The following is a 13,995-nucleotide window of genomic DNA, read 5'->3' on the forward strand; positions in this document are numbered from 1 at the left end:
CCGTAGTCTGTTAAGTGTGTGATAGTATTATGTCTAAAAAACTGTACATACCTTAATTGCAAACTACTTTATTGCTAAAAAATGCTAACCATCATCTGAGCCTTCAGCGAGTCATAAAATCTTTTTGCTTGTGGATAATCTTGCCTCGATGTTGATGGCTGCTGCGACTGATCAGGGTGGTGGTTGCTGAAGGCTGGGGTGGCTGTGGTAATTTCTTACAGTAAGACAACAGAGAAGTTTGCTGCATTGATTGACTTTTCCTTTCACAGATGATTTCTCTGTAGCTTGCAGTGCTGCTTGATAGCATTTTACCCACAGCATAACTTTTTTCAAAATTGGAGTCAGTCCTCTCAAATCCTGCCATTGCTTTATCAACTAAGTTTATGTAATAGTCTAAATCCTTTGTTGTCATTTCAAAAATCGGTTGAGTTTGCCGTCTTACATGGGAATGATTGGTGGTGCCCCAAAATAATTATAATAGTAGCATCAAAGATCACTGATCATAGATCACCATAACAAATATAATAATAATCAAAAAGTTTGAAATACTCCAAGAATTAACAAAATGTGACACAGACACGAAGTGAGCAAATGCTTTTGGAAAAATGGTGCTGATAGACTTGCTCGATGCAGGGTTGTCACAAACCCTCAATTTGTAAAAAAAATGCAATATCTACGAACTATCAGTAAAGCAAAGAGCAACAAAGCAAGGCACAATAAAACGAGGGTATGCCTGTATACCTCTCCTGCTATTTCATACAGTAAAACAGCTGTTTTAATTCTTCTGATGTCTGAATTGTAAAAGAATTTAAGAAATTAAGTATGAACCCAGATGACATAAAGCCAACACTGTGTTTTAAAATGCCAAACTCCAAAATGTTTAAGTGCAGTGTTGGCATGCTATTACTTATATGTGATACTTTCAACAAAAGTGAACTGTAAAATGAACTGTGGTCAGAAAAATAAGAATTCAAAATAGTGTTTTATCTGAATTTTCCCTCTCTTTGCACCATTATTCCATGACTGTCAATTAGTTCTTCTAATGAATTTATTGAAGATGTCTGAAGGTGATATTAAGATGCACTGTTTTCAGAAATTGCTGTTTATATATGGATTGCATAGAAAGAGAAATTGAAGGCCCAGAGACAAGAGGTATTTAGGTTAAAGGTGAGGAAGTAAGTTCTTGAAAGACGTGTATTAGTAGAAACAGGAAGGGATAACTGGTATAAGTAGGATAGGGTTTAGTGAGTGACTGAATATGTGGATGTGTATAGGTGGAAGAGGCAAAGGAATGTTAAGGATTTGAGTCTAGGAGAATTATGGTCTCATTGACTTTGATTTGGTCATCAAGTACTGATTATTTTCTAATATTAGAGATACAAAGATCAAGACAAAGCTTCTCCCTTTCAGGACTAGTGGGGGAAATAGAGGTGCTTGTTTCAGAGGGAGATGAGTTTGACTTTATATGTCTTAAGTAGTAGGGCATGGTTAGATTTCCTTGTAGAAGTGTTCTGCAAACTTGATGGTTTAGACATGGAGAAGGAGAAAGACAGGGACTGGAGATTAGGTTTGGAGGTCTTCGTCATAGACAGGGAGAGTTAAGTCCTGGGTGGGGATAATTTCCAAGGGGGAGGAGTATAGACCAGAGGTAAGCATATATAGGAGGTCAGCCAAGTTTAATTCTTTTCACAACCCTTGAGTTGATATTTGACTCCCTTCAGGTGTGAGATTCTCCTTTCAAATTAAGTTTAATCATCCAAAAAAAAAAAAAAGATTTTTGGTTTTCACTTTTGATTATAAAAATGACTGTCTTATAGAAGAGTGCACAGGGAATTCCTTTCCTTTTCTCAGTGGTTTGGTCTTGAGTCATATAAATTCTCTCTCTTTGTTTCTTGATAGGTGATGTTTGTACTTATGCTCAACATCATGAGGTTTCAATATACCTTTGCCTTTAAAAAAAATAAACATTTTGAAATTGGAAAGAACTTTTATAGAGCTAATAGCTCTTTCCAGAGACAGATGTCTAAAGGCAATTTTCTTTGCCTTTTTTGTTTGCAGTACAGACTCCTACTCCCTTAGGAAGTAGTAATAGTAGAAATGTATTTGTACTCATTTCTTGCTAATTCAATATATGTTGAGTGTTCATTTTACTCAAAATATGTATTAACCAGTGACTGTTGCTACTTGTTTCTGGTGATTATATAATTTGAATAGTAAACCTTTGTTTAACTCAAGACTGAATTGTAGATGTACAATGAAAGTGGGTACTTTTGTTTTAAATGTTCTATGTAAACTAAAGCAAATGCCTTCTTAATTCACCCAGTTGGCTGGTACTAGTAGTACACTGGAAACTCCTTTCTGGCATTTCTCTAGAAAATTATATGTTTTTCCAAATCAGTCAAGATATCAGTCAAGAAATCAGAAAAATGGGGGATACTATTATTATTCTTCTAAAAGGATTAAATCTTAATCAACATAGAGTCATTAGTAGTTGAAGGAATCCACTGATTGCAAGTCAAAAGCAGGTTCAGGAAACGCTAACATAGGAATTTTGTCCTGGGAACCAGATCTGGTGCTTGTAGGAGAGAAACAGTCAATCTAAGCAGTCAGTCTCAGGTATCTCTTTTTCCCTGTCTGTTGCTAATGGTGGGTCATTCTTGCAAACAAAATAAGTATTAAGATGTTTATACACACAGTATACTTTATACAGATCCTAAGAAATAATACTTTTTTAAAAGAAATAAGTTTTCTAAGCAAAATAGATCCTTACTAAATTGGCATTTATGACACATGCTTTAGTGTAGTGTTGTTAGCTTTTCTAGAGTACTAGTAATGTTTGCTCAGTTTTTCCAGAATATTCACCATTGGCTACAGATCTTTGTAACTACCTTAACAGAAGAAATGTAAAGAGTAGAAGTGAGTATTGTGGAGTGCTCTGACATAGAATCAGAAGTTGATCTAAAATCAGAATTAATAAATGCAGTATCTATTTCGATGGCAAAATTAAATTCAGGGTAATCAGACAAAATATTTTCATCCTTAAGAAAAGAAATAAACATCTGAAGCAACATAGAGCCTAACAACCCAACCTAAAAGTGTTTTTGGAAGTACTTTTAATAGTTGATCAGTTGCTTTTAAAATGAAAGTTTTCTGTATCTGGAATATTTGTCACAAAACAAAGATCAAGGCTATCTGATAGGGTAGATAATGTTTTATGTACTTTAAAATTTCATTGTTAAGAATGATAACTATTAAATGTTAAATATTGGTGGTATTTCAATATTTTAAATGATTTTTATTTGGAATTTATTTTAAGGGACCCTTCTTTTAATATTTTCTGTTATCAAATGTCAGCATCAGATAAAAATCCATTTTATATTTTATTGAAATACATAATCTTATTGCAGTGTATTGATTCATAGTAACAATAAAACAAGCATTTATTATTATATCTTTTTGTAACAAATCTCTGAGACTTTTGATATAACCCTAATGAACGCTTATTATTCTTTTTCTCTTTAAACAGCTTTATTGAGATATAATTCACATACCATACAATCTATCCATTTAAAGTATATGATTCAGTGTGTTGTATGTAGTATGTTCAAAGGGTTCTACAGCCATCATCACAATCTAATTTTAGAACATTTTTGTCCCTCTCAAAAAAACTCCATACTCATTAACAGTCAATTCCTAATCCCCCTAGTCCTCCTCCCCCAGCCCTTACATAACCAATAGTCTACTTTCTGCCTCTATAAAGTTGCCCATTTCCAGACATTTCATACAGTATGTGGTCTTTTGTGACTGGCTTTTTTCACTTAGCTTGTTTTCAGGGTTCATCCATATTGTAGCAGGTATCATTACTTCATTTCCTTTTGTTGCCAAATAATATTCCATTGTATGTGTATGCCACGTCTTATTTACCTGTTCATGAGCTGATGGACATAAGGGTTGTATTCACTTTTTGACTATTATGAATGATGCTGTTATGAACATTCATGTCAAATTTTGTATGAATGTATGCTTTCATTTTTCTTGGTTATTTACCTAGGAGTGGAATTTCTAGGTCATATGTTAACTCTATGTTAACTTTTTATGGAACTGCCAAAATAATTTTCAAAGTGGCTGCATCATTTTACAACCCCTCCAGCAATGTGTGAAGATTCTAGGTTCTCCACATCCTCACCCATACTTGTTATTGTCTCTTTTTTAATTAGCCATCTAGTGGGTTTGAAGTGGTAGCTCATTGTGGTTTTGATTTGCATTTCCTGATGGCTAACGGTGTTGAGCATATTTTCATGTGCTTATTGGCTTTTTGCATATCTTCTCTGGAGAAATGTCTATTCATTTTCTTTGTCCATTTTTAAATTAGGTTATACTAGGTCCTTACGAGATACATGATATGCACATATTTTCTCCATTCTGTGGATTGTCTTTTTGCTTACTTGGTGGTATCCTTTGAAGCACAAAAATTTTAATTTCAGTGAAGTCCCATTCACCTATTTTTTCTTTTGTTACTTGTGCTTTTGGTGTCCTATCTTAAATCATTGCCTAATCCAGGGTCACAAAGATTGGCTTCTATGTTTTCTTATTAGACATTTAGGTCTGTGACTTATTTTAGGTTAATTTTTGTTGTGCGTTTTTAAAATGTAAAAAAAGGTGTTATGAAAAATATACAATGACTTATGATTTCAGAGGGAGATTCCAAGCATTATGCTTTCTTATTCCTGAATCCTGTAATATCTGTTGAGAATTTGAGAGTACTAGCTGGTGCATAGCCTTCTCTGCATGACTGTAAAGGCCTTTAGGTAGTTTGCTCTTTTGGACACATGGTGGCAGCAGAGCTTTGATGAATGAAAATTCTCATTTTCCTAAACTTAGAATTTTATAATTATGAATCTTCTTAATGCTCTTGGCAGTAAATTGTTGAGCAGTAAGTTTAAATTGCCTTTCAGATTAAAAATTATTTAATTTTATGAACTTTTCTTTGCCATGAGTTTATTCTGACTTTTCAGGTTATGAAACCAGTTTGTGAGGTATGGGCATGATTTGCTTGAGTTCTCCAACCTTAGGACACAATTTTCTCTTATTACTCTAAGGTCTTTTAACCACTTTTCTTTCATTATCTCACTCCTATCCCTATGATCTTCGTGTAGAGATAAAGTAATAGAGTAGCAGTCAAAATGTTGATTAATGCTAAAGATAGTCTAAAACTTACTCCTAAAAACATTGGCAGACTTACATTCTGACTTAGAAGATAGATAATATAGAAGTTGAGCATGTGGGTAACAGTTTTTTCCTTCAATAAGAAAAACTGCTTTATGTCATCTCAAGATTTGACCCAAGATTTCCTTTTTAGATCTGAATATTAAACAGTAAAATTAAGTGATACAATTATTCCTTGACAGTTATTTTCAAGATAATAGAAATAATAAACATTTATTGAGCACTGACTGTTTGCTAGACACTATGCTAAATGCCTTATATGCATTGTCTTTTATTCTCACAACAACTCTAAGAGGTAAGTTTTATTTTTGGCCTGAATTTTCCAGAGGAAGAGATGGGTTTAGAGAAGTTAAATAATTTGCCCAAGGTCCCATTAGTAGGTAGAGATGTACGTGTATGTGTGTGTGTTCATAGCAACTATACTGTACTATTTTGTGTTTAATTTTTACAGATATGGTATCATACTGTATATATGTATCACTCTGCAACTTATTTTTTAAATTCAAATCTATAGCTGCTTTGAAAATCTATAGCTTTTGCTACTGTGTATAGATATCTGGTCAATTTGTTTACCTCATGAATAGATACTACTTTCTATTTCTTTGATTTAGCTGCTGAATAACAGCTTGTCCTAGAATTTCACCTAATTTTTAGCTTTACTTTTCCAGTAGAGGGTATACAAAGTGTTTAATTAAATTTTTTCCTCTGTTAACAGAGTAATTTATTACTTTTTAGTATAACGATCAGAAAGAAAAAGTTTAATACATATAATTGGTATAATAGTCCCCTTGTTTTATTTTATACTGCAGGTTACTTATTTTTGGATCCTATGACAGAGAGGCAAATATTCATTGCACACTTGAGCTGAGCAGTGGCCTTTGGGAAGAAAAACAAAGGAGTTCTATTAAGACGGTAAATAGATTTGCATAGCTTTACATCTGTATAAAGTTTATATTCTATAAGTGTTATTTTATTAATATTTCTGTATCCTAGAGTTATTTTTGGTCATATGCAAATAATTATGAATAGCTCTTATTTGTCTTGTTGCAATATATCCATAATAAAATGAATCATGTAAAACTATAGTATTAATTGCTTGCATAAGAAACCTTGTCTAACTAATTTTCCTTTTATAACTTTTCCTTTTGTAACTTTTTAACTTTAAAAACTTTTCCTTTATAACTTTAAATTTTATAACTTTATAACTTTCCTTTTATAACTTTAAAAAAAACTTTTATAACTTGTTTCATAATTGTGGAATCAGAAGGAAATGATTCTGAACACCTTAGAAAGCATGTAAATTCAGGGCATTCATTCATTCATCAGATATTTCATGAGCACTTACTTTGTACCAGGCACTGTGTTAGATGCTGGGGAAACAGTTCAAGACAAGAGACCCTGTTTTTGTAGTGCTGTCATAGGGAAGAGGTTTGATAATTGTCTGCCTGTAGAGAGAAAGGATTATAGGAGGATGGGGTAAACCTGAGAGATCAGATCAGTTAGGAGGTATTTAGGGGGAGGTTGTTGGCTACTTTAACTAGGTGGTAGCCAAGGAAACGGAAAGAAGAGAATGGATTTGGGACATACTTTTGGTGTGTGAAGGACTTAGAGTTCCAGTTTCTTTTTTGATCTCTCTCAAAAGAAACTGTCACCTAAATTGCAAGACTTTGAAAAAAATGTAAAGGCTTTTAAAATATTTTAAGTGCTATAATTAAAAATACACAAAAACAGTGCTTTACTCTCAACATTTTGTTAAAATTTTATTTATTTATTTTTGGCAGTGTTGGGTCTTCGTTGCTGCATGCAGGCTTTTCTCTAGTTGCAGCGAGTGGGGGCTACTCTTCATTGCTGCGCCACGGGCTTCTCACTGCGGTGGCTTCTCTTGTTGTGGAGCATGGGCTCTAGGCACATGGGCTCTAGGCGCATGGGCTCTAGAGCGCAGGCTCAGTAGTTGTGGCCCACAGGCTTAGTTGCTCCACTGCATGTGGGATCTTCCCAGACCAGGGCTTGAACCCATGCCTCCTGCACTGGCAGGCGGATTCTTAACCACTGCACCACCAGGAAAGGCCCTCTCAACGTGTTTTAATTGGACTTGTTTGGGTTCTTTGGATTCCTAAATGAGTAAAAATTGTCACTAGTTATTAGCTAATTTGTTGAGCTAATAACCAACAACCAAACAACTCAACCAAAGTTGAGTTGGTGTTTTCTTAATATTCTGCATAGCAATTTTAATAGCAGTTATGTTGTGCTTCTTGGAATTTGCATAAATCTAGTTGCCTATTAAAGATTTTAGAGCATTTATCAAGATGTTGTCTACAGAATTTCTTTATTAAGCCCATGAAGTTTCACAATGAAAATAGAATCCCAGAATTTTATGGCTGAAATAGGGAAGAAAAAAAAAATCAAGTGTCCTAAAGGGATCCTCAGCCTTTTTTTTTAAAGAAAATTTATTTAATTTATTAAACATATACTGAAATATTGGGCTGGCCAAAAAGTTCGTTCGAGTTTTTTTCACACCATCTTAGGGTTTGGTAATAATAAAATTCCAAGAGTGATTTTGGGACCCCCCAGACCTCTCCAGAGTTGCTTTTAGTCTGTTTTAAGGTAAGATCTATTTAGCACGTCAGTAGTTTTTTGCAGGAATAAATTATAGTTGTGTTCTTTAAAGCTGTATTTAATAAGTTAGATGTTAAGCTGTTTCTATCACATTTAACTCTTAGTGGCAGTATAGCAAATCCTAATGATTATTATTTGTAGCCAGTATTTAGGAAAACTCTCTATTATGTCTTCATTATACTGGTGAATAGGTACTTTTGAACTGTACTTACTACCTAGCTGTTTTATAGTAGTATTAATGTGCTTTTTGGTATTTCTGGGATAGTCTGTTATTCTTCATAGCATTTTAAAAAATAGTTACAAAAAAAGAAAAAAAATAGTTACAGTTCTCTTAAATAGATAAGCATATTGCCATGCTCTCAAAAATTATGACTTTTAATGGTTATGTGGTATTTTTTTGGATGCCGCTTTGACTTTTAAATTGTTTCCAATTTCTCCATGTAATAATTGTGAACATTCTTATATAAAAAATTGAGCAGTGTGAAATTCTTTTGGAATAAATAGAGTAATTTTAATGAGTATGGGAAAGTAGTGAGAAGTAAAGCTGGAAAGGGAGGATGGGCTGACCCCCAGAGTTTGAATGTATGACAGTAGCTGGGAGAATAGGATTTGGGGCATGGGAATGACAGGGTCAAAATAGTTTTTTTTAGGAAAATCTCCCCTTTCTCTCATGGTTGTTCATGCCACCTTTAAGTTACATCTCAAGCAGTTTGGATCAACTCCTCAGAGAAAATAACCAGCTTTATAATTTGTTCTGAAATAAATAAATACATGAAAAAGCAGTATTGTTTTGTCTACGTATGAAATGGTCATAACTTGCCATTGCTATTGGCATTTTCAGTTTCCTTTATTATACTTGCAAAAATATGAGATTAGACAGCTTTAATATTTTGTAGCAAAGGTTAGTAAGACTTTAATCTGGAGTCATAATTTTAGATCTCAGCATATGTCATAGGTAGTTTTGGAGAAGGAATTCTAGGTTACTAATTACATCTGGTGTCAAAAATGTCAGCAGCACTGAAGTGTCTCCAGGCACTAAATTACATGTGTCTGAATTTAATAACTCTAGGGAGGAGAATTAGAGTGTTTCTCAAGATTACACAAAGCATTACAGAATAGGATTTGATAATTTGAGATACATTGCAAATTTGGCTAGCAAAAAAGTACATCATTAAAAAAATAAGTATGCTAAAAAGTATTTGAGTTTAGAATCTATCTTTGTATAAATAAATAATTCAGATTTAGGGCTTCCCTGAAGCCCTAATGGGGCAGTGGTTAAGAATCCGCCTGCCAATGCAGGGGACACAGGTTTGAGCCCTGGTCCGGGAAGCCCGTGTGCCACAACTACTGAGCCTGCACTCTAGAGCCTGTGAGCCACAACTGCTGAGCCCATGTGCTACAACTACTGAAGCCCGCACGCCTAGAGCCTGTGCTCCGCAACAAGAGAAGCCACCGCAATGAGAAGCCCGCGCACTGCCACGAAGAGTAGCCCCTGCTCACCGCAACTAGAGAAAGCCAGCGTGCAGCAACGAAGACCCAATGCAGCCAAAAATAAAATAAATTAAATAAAATAAATAAAATTTAAATAATAATAATTAAGGTTTAAATCCGTTTTTTTAATTTTGAAATTTATTAAGTGAAGTTAGCCACCAATTTCAATGAATATGCAGAATGAAAGAAAAATTAATTACGTATTTTAAATATGCCTTTGAGTTTTTCAGACATTTTTTAAAGCATAATGTACCTTATCATGCTGTTAAATTAGGGAAGATCAATAATAGATGGAAAGTTTTATTTGTAGTATTTTCACAAATATGGGGTGGGGGTGGAGATGTGTTGGGCAGGTGTGGAGATGGAACAGTTGTAATGCAATAGCTGCAAGTCCTAGCAAAATCTAATGAATAGTGGCTTAAGCAGGAAAAGGAATTATCTGTCTTGTGTGATAAGCCCTGGGTTAGTATGGCAGCTCAGCAGTATTGTAGTCAAGGAGCATAGCTTTTATTGGCTTTCTCCTCCATCATCCATAGCACAGGGTTTTTGTCTCCACGGTTGCAAGATGGCTAATGTACCGCTAGGTTCATCTTTCAAGAAAAAGGGTGAGGCGTAAGGCATGCCAAAGAGACATGTCAGCCAGGTTTTGGTTTTTTTAAATGCTTTCCTAGAGGTTCCACTTATATCTCATTGGCTAGAACTAAATCACGTGGCCTCCCCCAGCAGTAAGGAAGTATGGGGAATCATTTTAGTTTTTCAGCCTTAGTAGAGGTAGAAGGCAAGGGAAAAAGAGTTACGAATGCCTTTTAGGAGGCCAGTCCACAGTCTTGCCACAAGAAAAATTCAAATTTATTTGATGACTTTTTATTTTTAATGGAATTTTTCTTGAATTGGGATATCAGGGAATAGTTGAAAAGAAGAATTTAATAAATACCCTGCATAGAACCTACTTCCTATTTATTAGATATCTGAGGAAAGTTTGGATCAAAATCAGACACTTAGGTCAGTGCCCTGCTTATTACCTCATTTGCACAATGAAAGAGCTCATAGGGTAAATGAGGTACTTTGTGGTAGTGTTTGTTCCTTAAAAATAATAAATAAGGAAGATTCCTCATGATAATCCCATAAGATTTGATAGCAAATAAATTAGAAATTAGGCTTAAACAAAAATTATAAGATCATCTTGCAAGAGATGAGAGGGCCAATACTAAAAATATGTTTACCTACACCAAAAGAGACAGGGCACTTTATGATTTATTTCAGTCTGTTGCATTATGCAGGTTTGGCGATGATAATTTGCTTCCCTTTCACTAAGGAAGAAAATTCAAGGAGTTTTCAGATTTTAAAAAAGTTTCAGGCCATGATATTTCAGTAGGAAACTATGAAAACAAATGTATAACTCTACAATTTATAGTACTTATCAAATAACATTCACAATAAAATTAATCTGACATATATTAAACATATTGAGTATATATAATCATTATTATATGCATGGTAAAGCAAACAGATCTCATAAATGTCACATAGACACACATAGTTTTTAAGAGCGAGAGATCCTGAGTCTTACCCTCCCAGAGTTGGAGTTCCCTCATCTTTGACCACCCACTTGCTTTACCCTTAGCCCCAGACATAAAATAGGTTATCAGTAAATGTTCTTTTCTTTTACTCTCTCTCAACTATCCTGCCTGTACCATCCATGTCTTCTCTTCCATCATTTATGCCCACTGTCACTGGAGTCTTCAAACATTGTTTTATTCTTGATGCAACCTGGAATTCTTGAGGCCATTTGGAGAGAAGAGAAGAAGGCACCATGAATATGAGCTGTGGAACCTCCGAATCCGGGAGTTCTGGAGTAGAGGAAAAAGGACTGGGGGCCTTTTGGCACCCAGCTGTTCAGTCTAGTTCTTCCCCTTGTTCTCCATTCTGAATAAAAGGAGTTATGAAAAGAGTTTTAATTTTAAAAACAAGCTTTTTAATGTACTCTTTTTTTTTTTTTTTTTTTTTTTGCGGTAGGCGGGCCTCGCACTGTTGTGGCCTGTCCCGTTGCGGAGCACAGGCTCCGGACACGCAGGCTCAGCGGCCGTGGCTCACGGGCCTAGCCGCTCCACAGCATGTGGGATCTTTCCGGACTGGGACACGAACCCGCTCTCCCTGCATCGGCAGGCGGACTCTCAACCACTGCGCCACCAGGGAAGCCCTAATGTACATTTTTTGATACTAACCCTATTCCCTCTCCTTCCACCCTATCACAGTATGCACTCAGACACTTACTTGATAGCAATTGTCCTTTGTAAGGGTCAAGTCTTTCCTTCTCTAATTAGAGAAAGCTAAAAATCTAACTTATTAAGTCAGTCCATTGGCATAAATATGTCACTGTCAAAGAGGAAGGAAGAATATCGATTTCTTCCTTTGAAGTGGAGATGAATTAAAAAAGAATCTTCCCTGAATATATTAGTTGGACAAAAGAGAGATCCTGGAACAGTCATGTGTTCATTGTAAAAAGAAGTAGAAGCACTTCATGTCTTATGTAGCCCAGTATGCAGGTACCAGAGGGAACTATGGTTAAAGACATTAGGAAATGTCATATTTCAGATCTGTCTGAAAAATAAGAAGTAATAAATTCCTGAAAAGCATTCAGCAAACAACTTGGGGAGAGTCCATAAATAATAATTTGGAGCTCTTAATCAGAATGAACGTATTCCTTTCAGAGGGTTGTATGGTGTCAGCTGGCAACTTGAAATTGGGCACTGCTATAAGAAGGGCTTTAGATAGGGTCTACTGCACCCAAAATTATGAAGTCAGAAGAATTATCTAGAGTCTAGACTTTATCTTTTTGTTTGATTTGAGTGGTACTTTTCCTTCTCTGTACTGCTGCTTCCCTATCAAAGCCTCATTTGTTTAATATATATAAATTTATTTATTTATTTTTGGCTGCGTTGGGTCTTTGTTGCTGCATGCAGGCTTCCTCTAGTTGCAGAGTGCGGGGGCTACTCATTGAGGTGGCTTCTCTTTGTTGCAAAGCACGGGCTCTAGGTGCGTGTGCTTCAGTAGTTGTGGCACGTGGGCTCAGTAGTTGTGGCTCACAGGCCCAGTTGCTCCACAGCATGTGAGATCTTCCCAGACCAGGGCTCAAACCCGTGTCCCCTGCATTAGCAGGTGGATTCTTAACCACTGCGCCACCAGGGAAGTCCCAAAACCTCATTTTTTGAAAGGATCTGATTCTGAGAAATAAATAATTTATATCAGGTTCCCTTCCATTTTCTTTTAAACATACCCTTACAATTAGACATTTGAAGAGATGATGCCTACTTTCTAAGAACTGTCAGTGTAGGGAAAGAGACATTTGAACCAAATATGTCACATATGTAATACTTAAGAGTCTATGAAATATTGATACTTTTACCGTATACAAAGAGCCAGAGTCTTTTGCCCATAGGATCTGTACTTGCTCCCTTAAATCCCACTACCTCGAACAAAACTAGACTGTGTGTGGTATTCTGATAATTAGGAGACAATTTGGGAATGGTGTTAGTGGAATCATTTTAGAGCAGAGGCAAGGAAGGCTCTGAAACTATGGGGAGATGGAATTTGAGTGGAAAGGCCTTCATAATAAGATCAGCCATGTTTAAATGCCAAAGATTGAGCCTGATAATATGCCTTATCATAGAGTTCAGTGAGTCTCCCTTTACTTCCAGAGTAGAGGTTAGGGCCACTGAATACAGGAAACATTTGGTAGAGGGAAAGTAGTCATTTTGGAGAAAATACAATGTATAGGGAAATCTTTCCTGTCTAATATGAAGTTGCCAAACAAGCATATAGAAGAAATGGAAACAGTAAATGCATTCTTAACTTTCAGAAAGCTTTTGATGAAGATCCATACCAGAGGTTCCCAAATCATCTAATTACTAGGAGAATATTTTGTCACAGATAGATCTGCATTAAGGATAGGGGAAACGGGGTAAAAATGACCAGGTGTGATATCCTGAATGATTGAGTCCAGGACTTTGATCAGTTTTCACAAACGATCTAAAACAGCACTGTCCAATAGAAATAAAATGCCACTTAGGTAATTTTAAGTTTTCTTCCAGCCACATTTTTTAAAGTAGAAATTCACAAGTAAACAATTTTAGTAATCTTTTATTTGACCCATACACCTAAAATATTGTTATTTTCACATGTAATCAACATAAAAATTAAGGAGATTTTTTTAATAGTCTTTGAAATCTAGAGCGTATTTTACACTTATAGCACATCACAATTCATCCTAGCCACACTTCAAGTGCTCAGCCACATGTGGCTAGTGGTGACTGTATCAGACAGCACAGATGTAGAAGGAGCAATGTACAATGTAATATTCAGATTTGCACATGTCATTAAACTTCTGTCGATAAAACATGCCAAGTTAAAAGGTACAAAATTGAGAAAGCTCTCTCAGGACAAATATGTAAGAAAGAATTCCAAACTGCCTAAAATATGTGAGATCTAGGGTCCCTAAAGAAATAGACAGTATATCATTGTACCTCCAAAACAAGACAACTTTTCATTAGAGTGGGTGTCACAAAATGAATATGCTTATTTTAAAACTATGAAGTTCTCAGAGAGAATAAATTATTTGTACATTTCTGGTTTCTATAATACAAGAAATTTATAATTGCTAGA

The 13,995-nt window shown here is 35.3% G+C and overlaps 1 protein-coding gene across 3 annotated transcripts in view; it reads left to right on the top strand.

Moving 5' to 3' along the window:
• PDZD8 (PDZ domain containing 8) overlaps positions 1-13,995 on the top strand; it is a 193,814-nt gene that overhangs the window by 140,596 nt on the left and 39,223 nt on the right. For all 3 annotated transcript variants that reach the window (XM_030839356.2, XM_060286251.1, XM_060286250.1), the window contains one exon: positions 6,036-6,138. In XM_030839356.2, coding sequence (XP_030695216.1) covers positions 6,036-6,138 — 103 coding nt within the window. The remainder of the gene's footprint in view (positions 1-6,035; positions 6,139-13,995) is intronic.

Source organism: Globicephala melas, chromosome 16 (assembly GCF_963455315.2).
Source record: "Globicephala melas chromosome 16, mGloMel1.2, whole genome shotgun sequence".
Classification (NCBI taxonomy): domain Eukaryota; kingdom Metazoa; phylum Chordata; class Mammalia; order Artiodactyla; family Delphinidae; genus Globicephala; species Globicephala melas.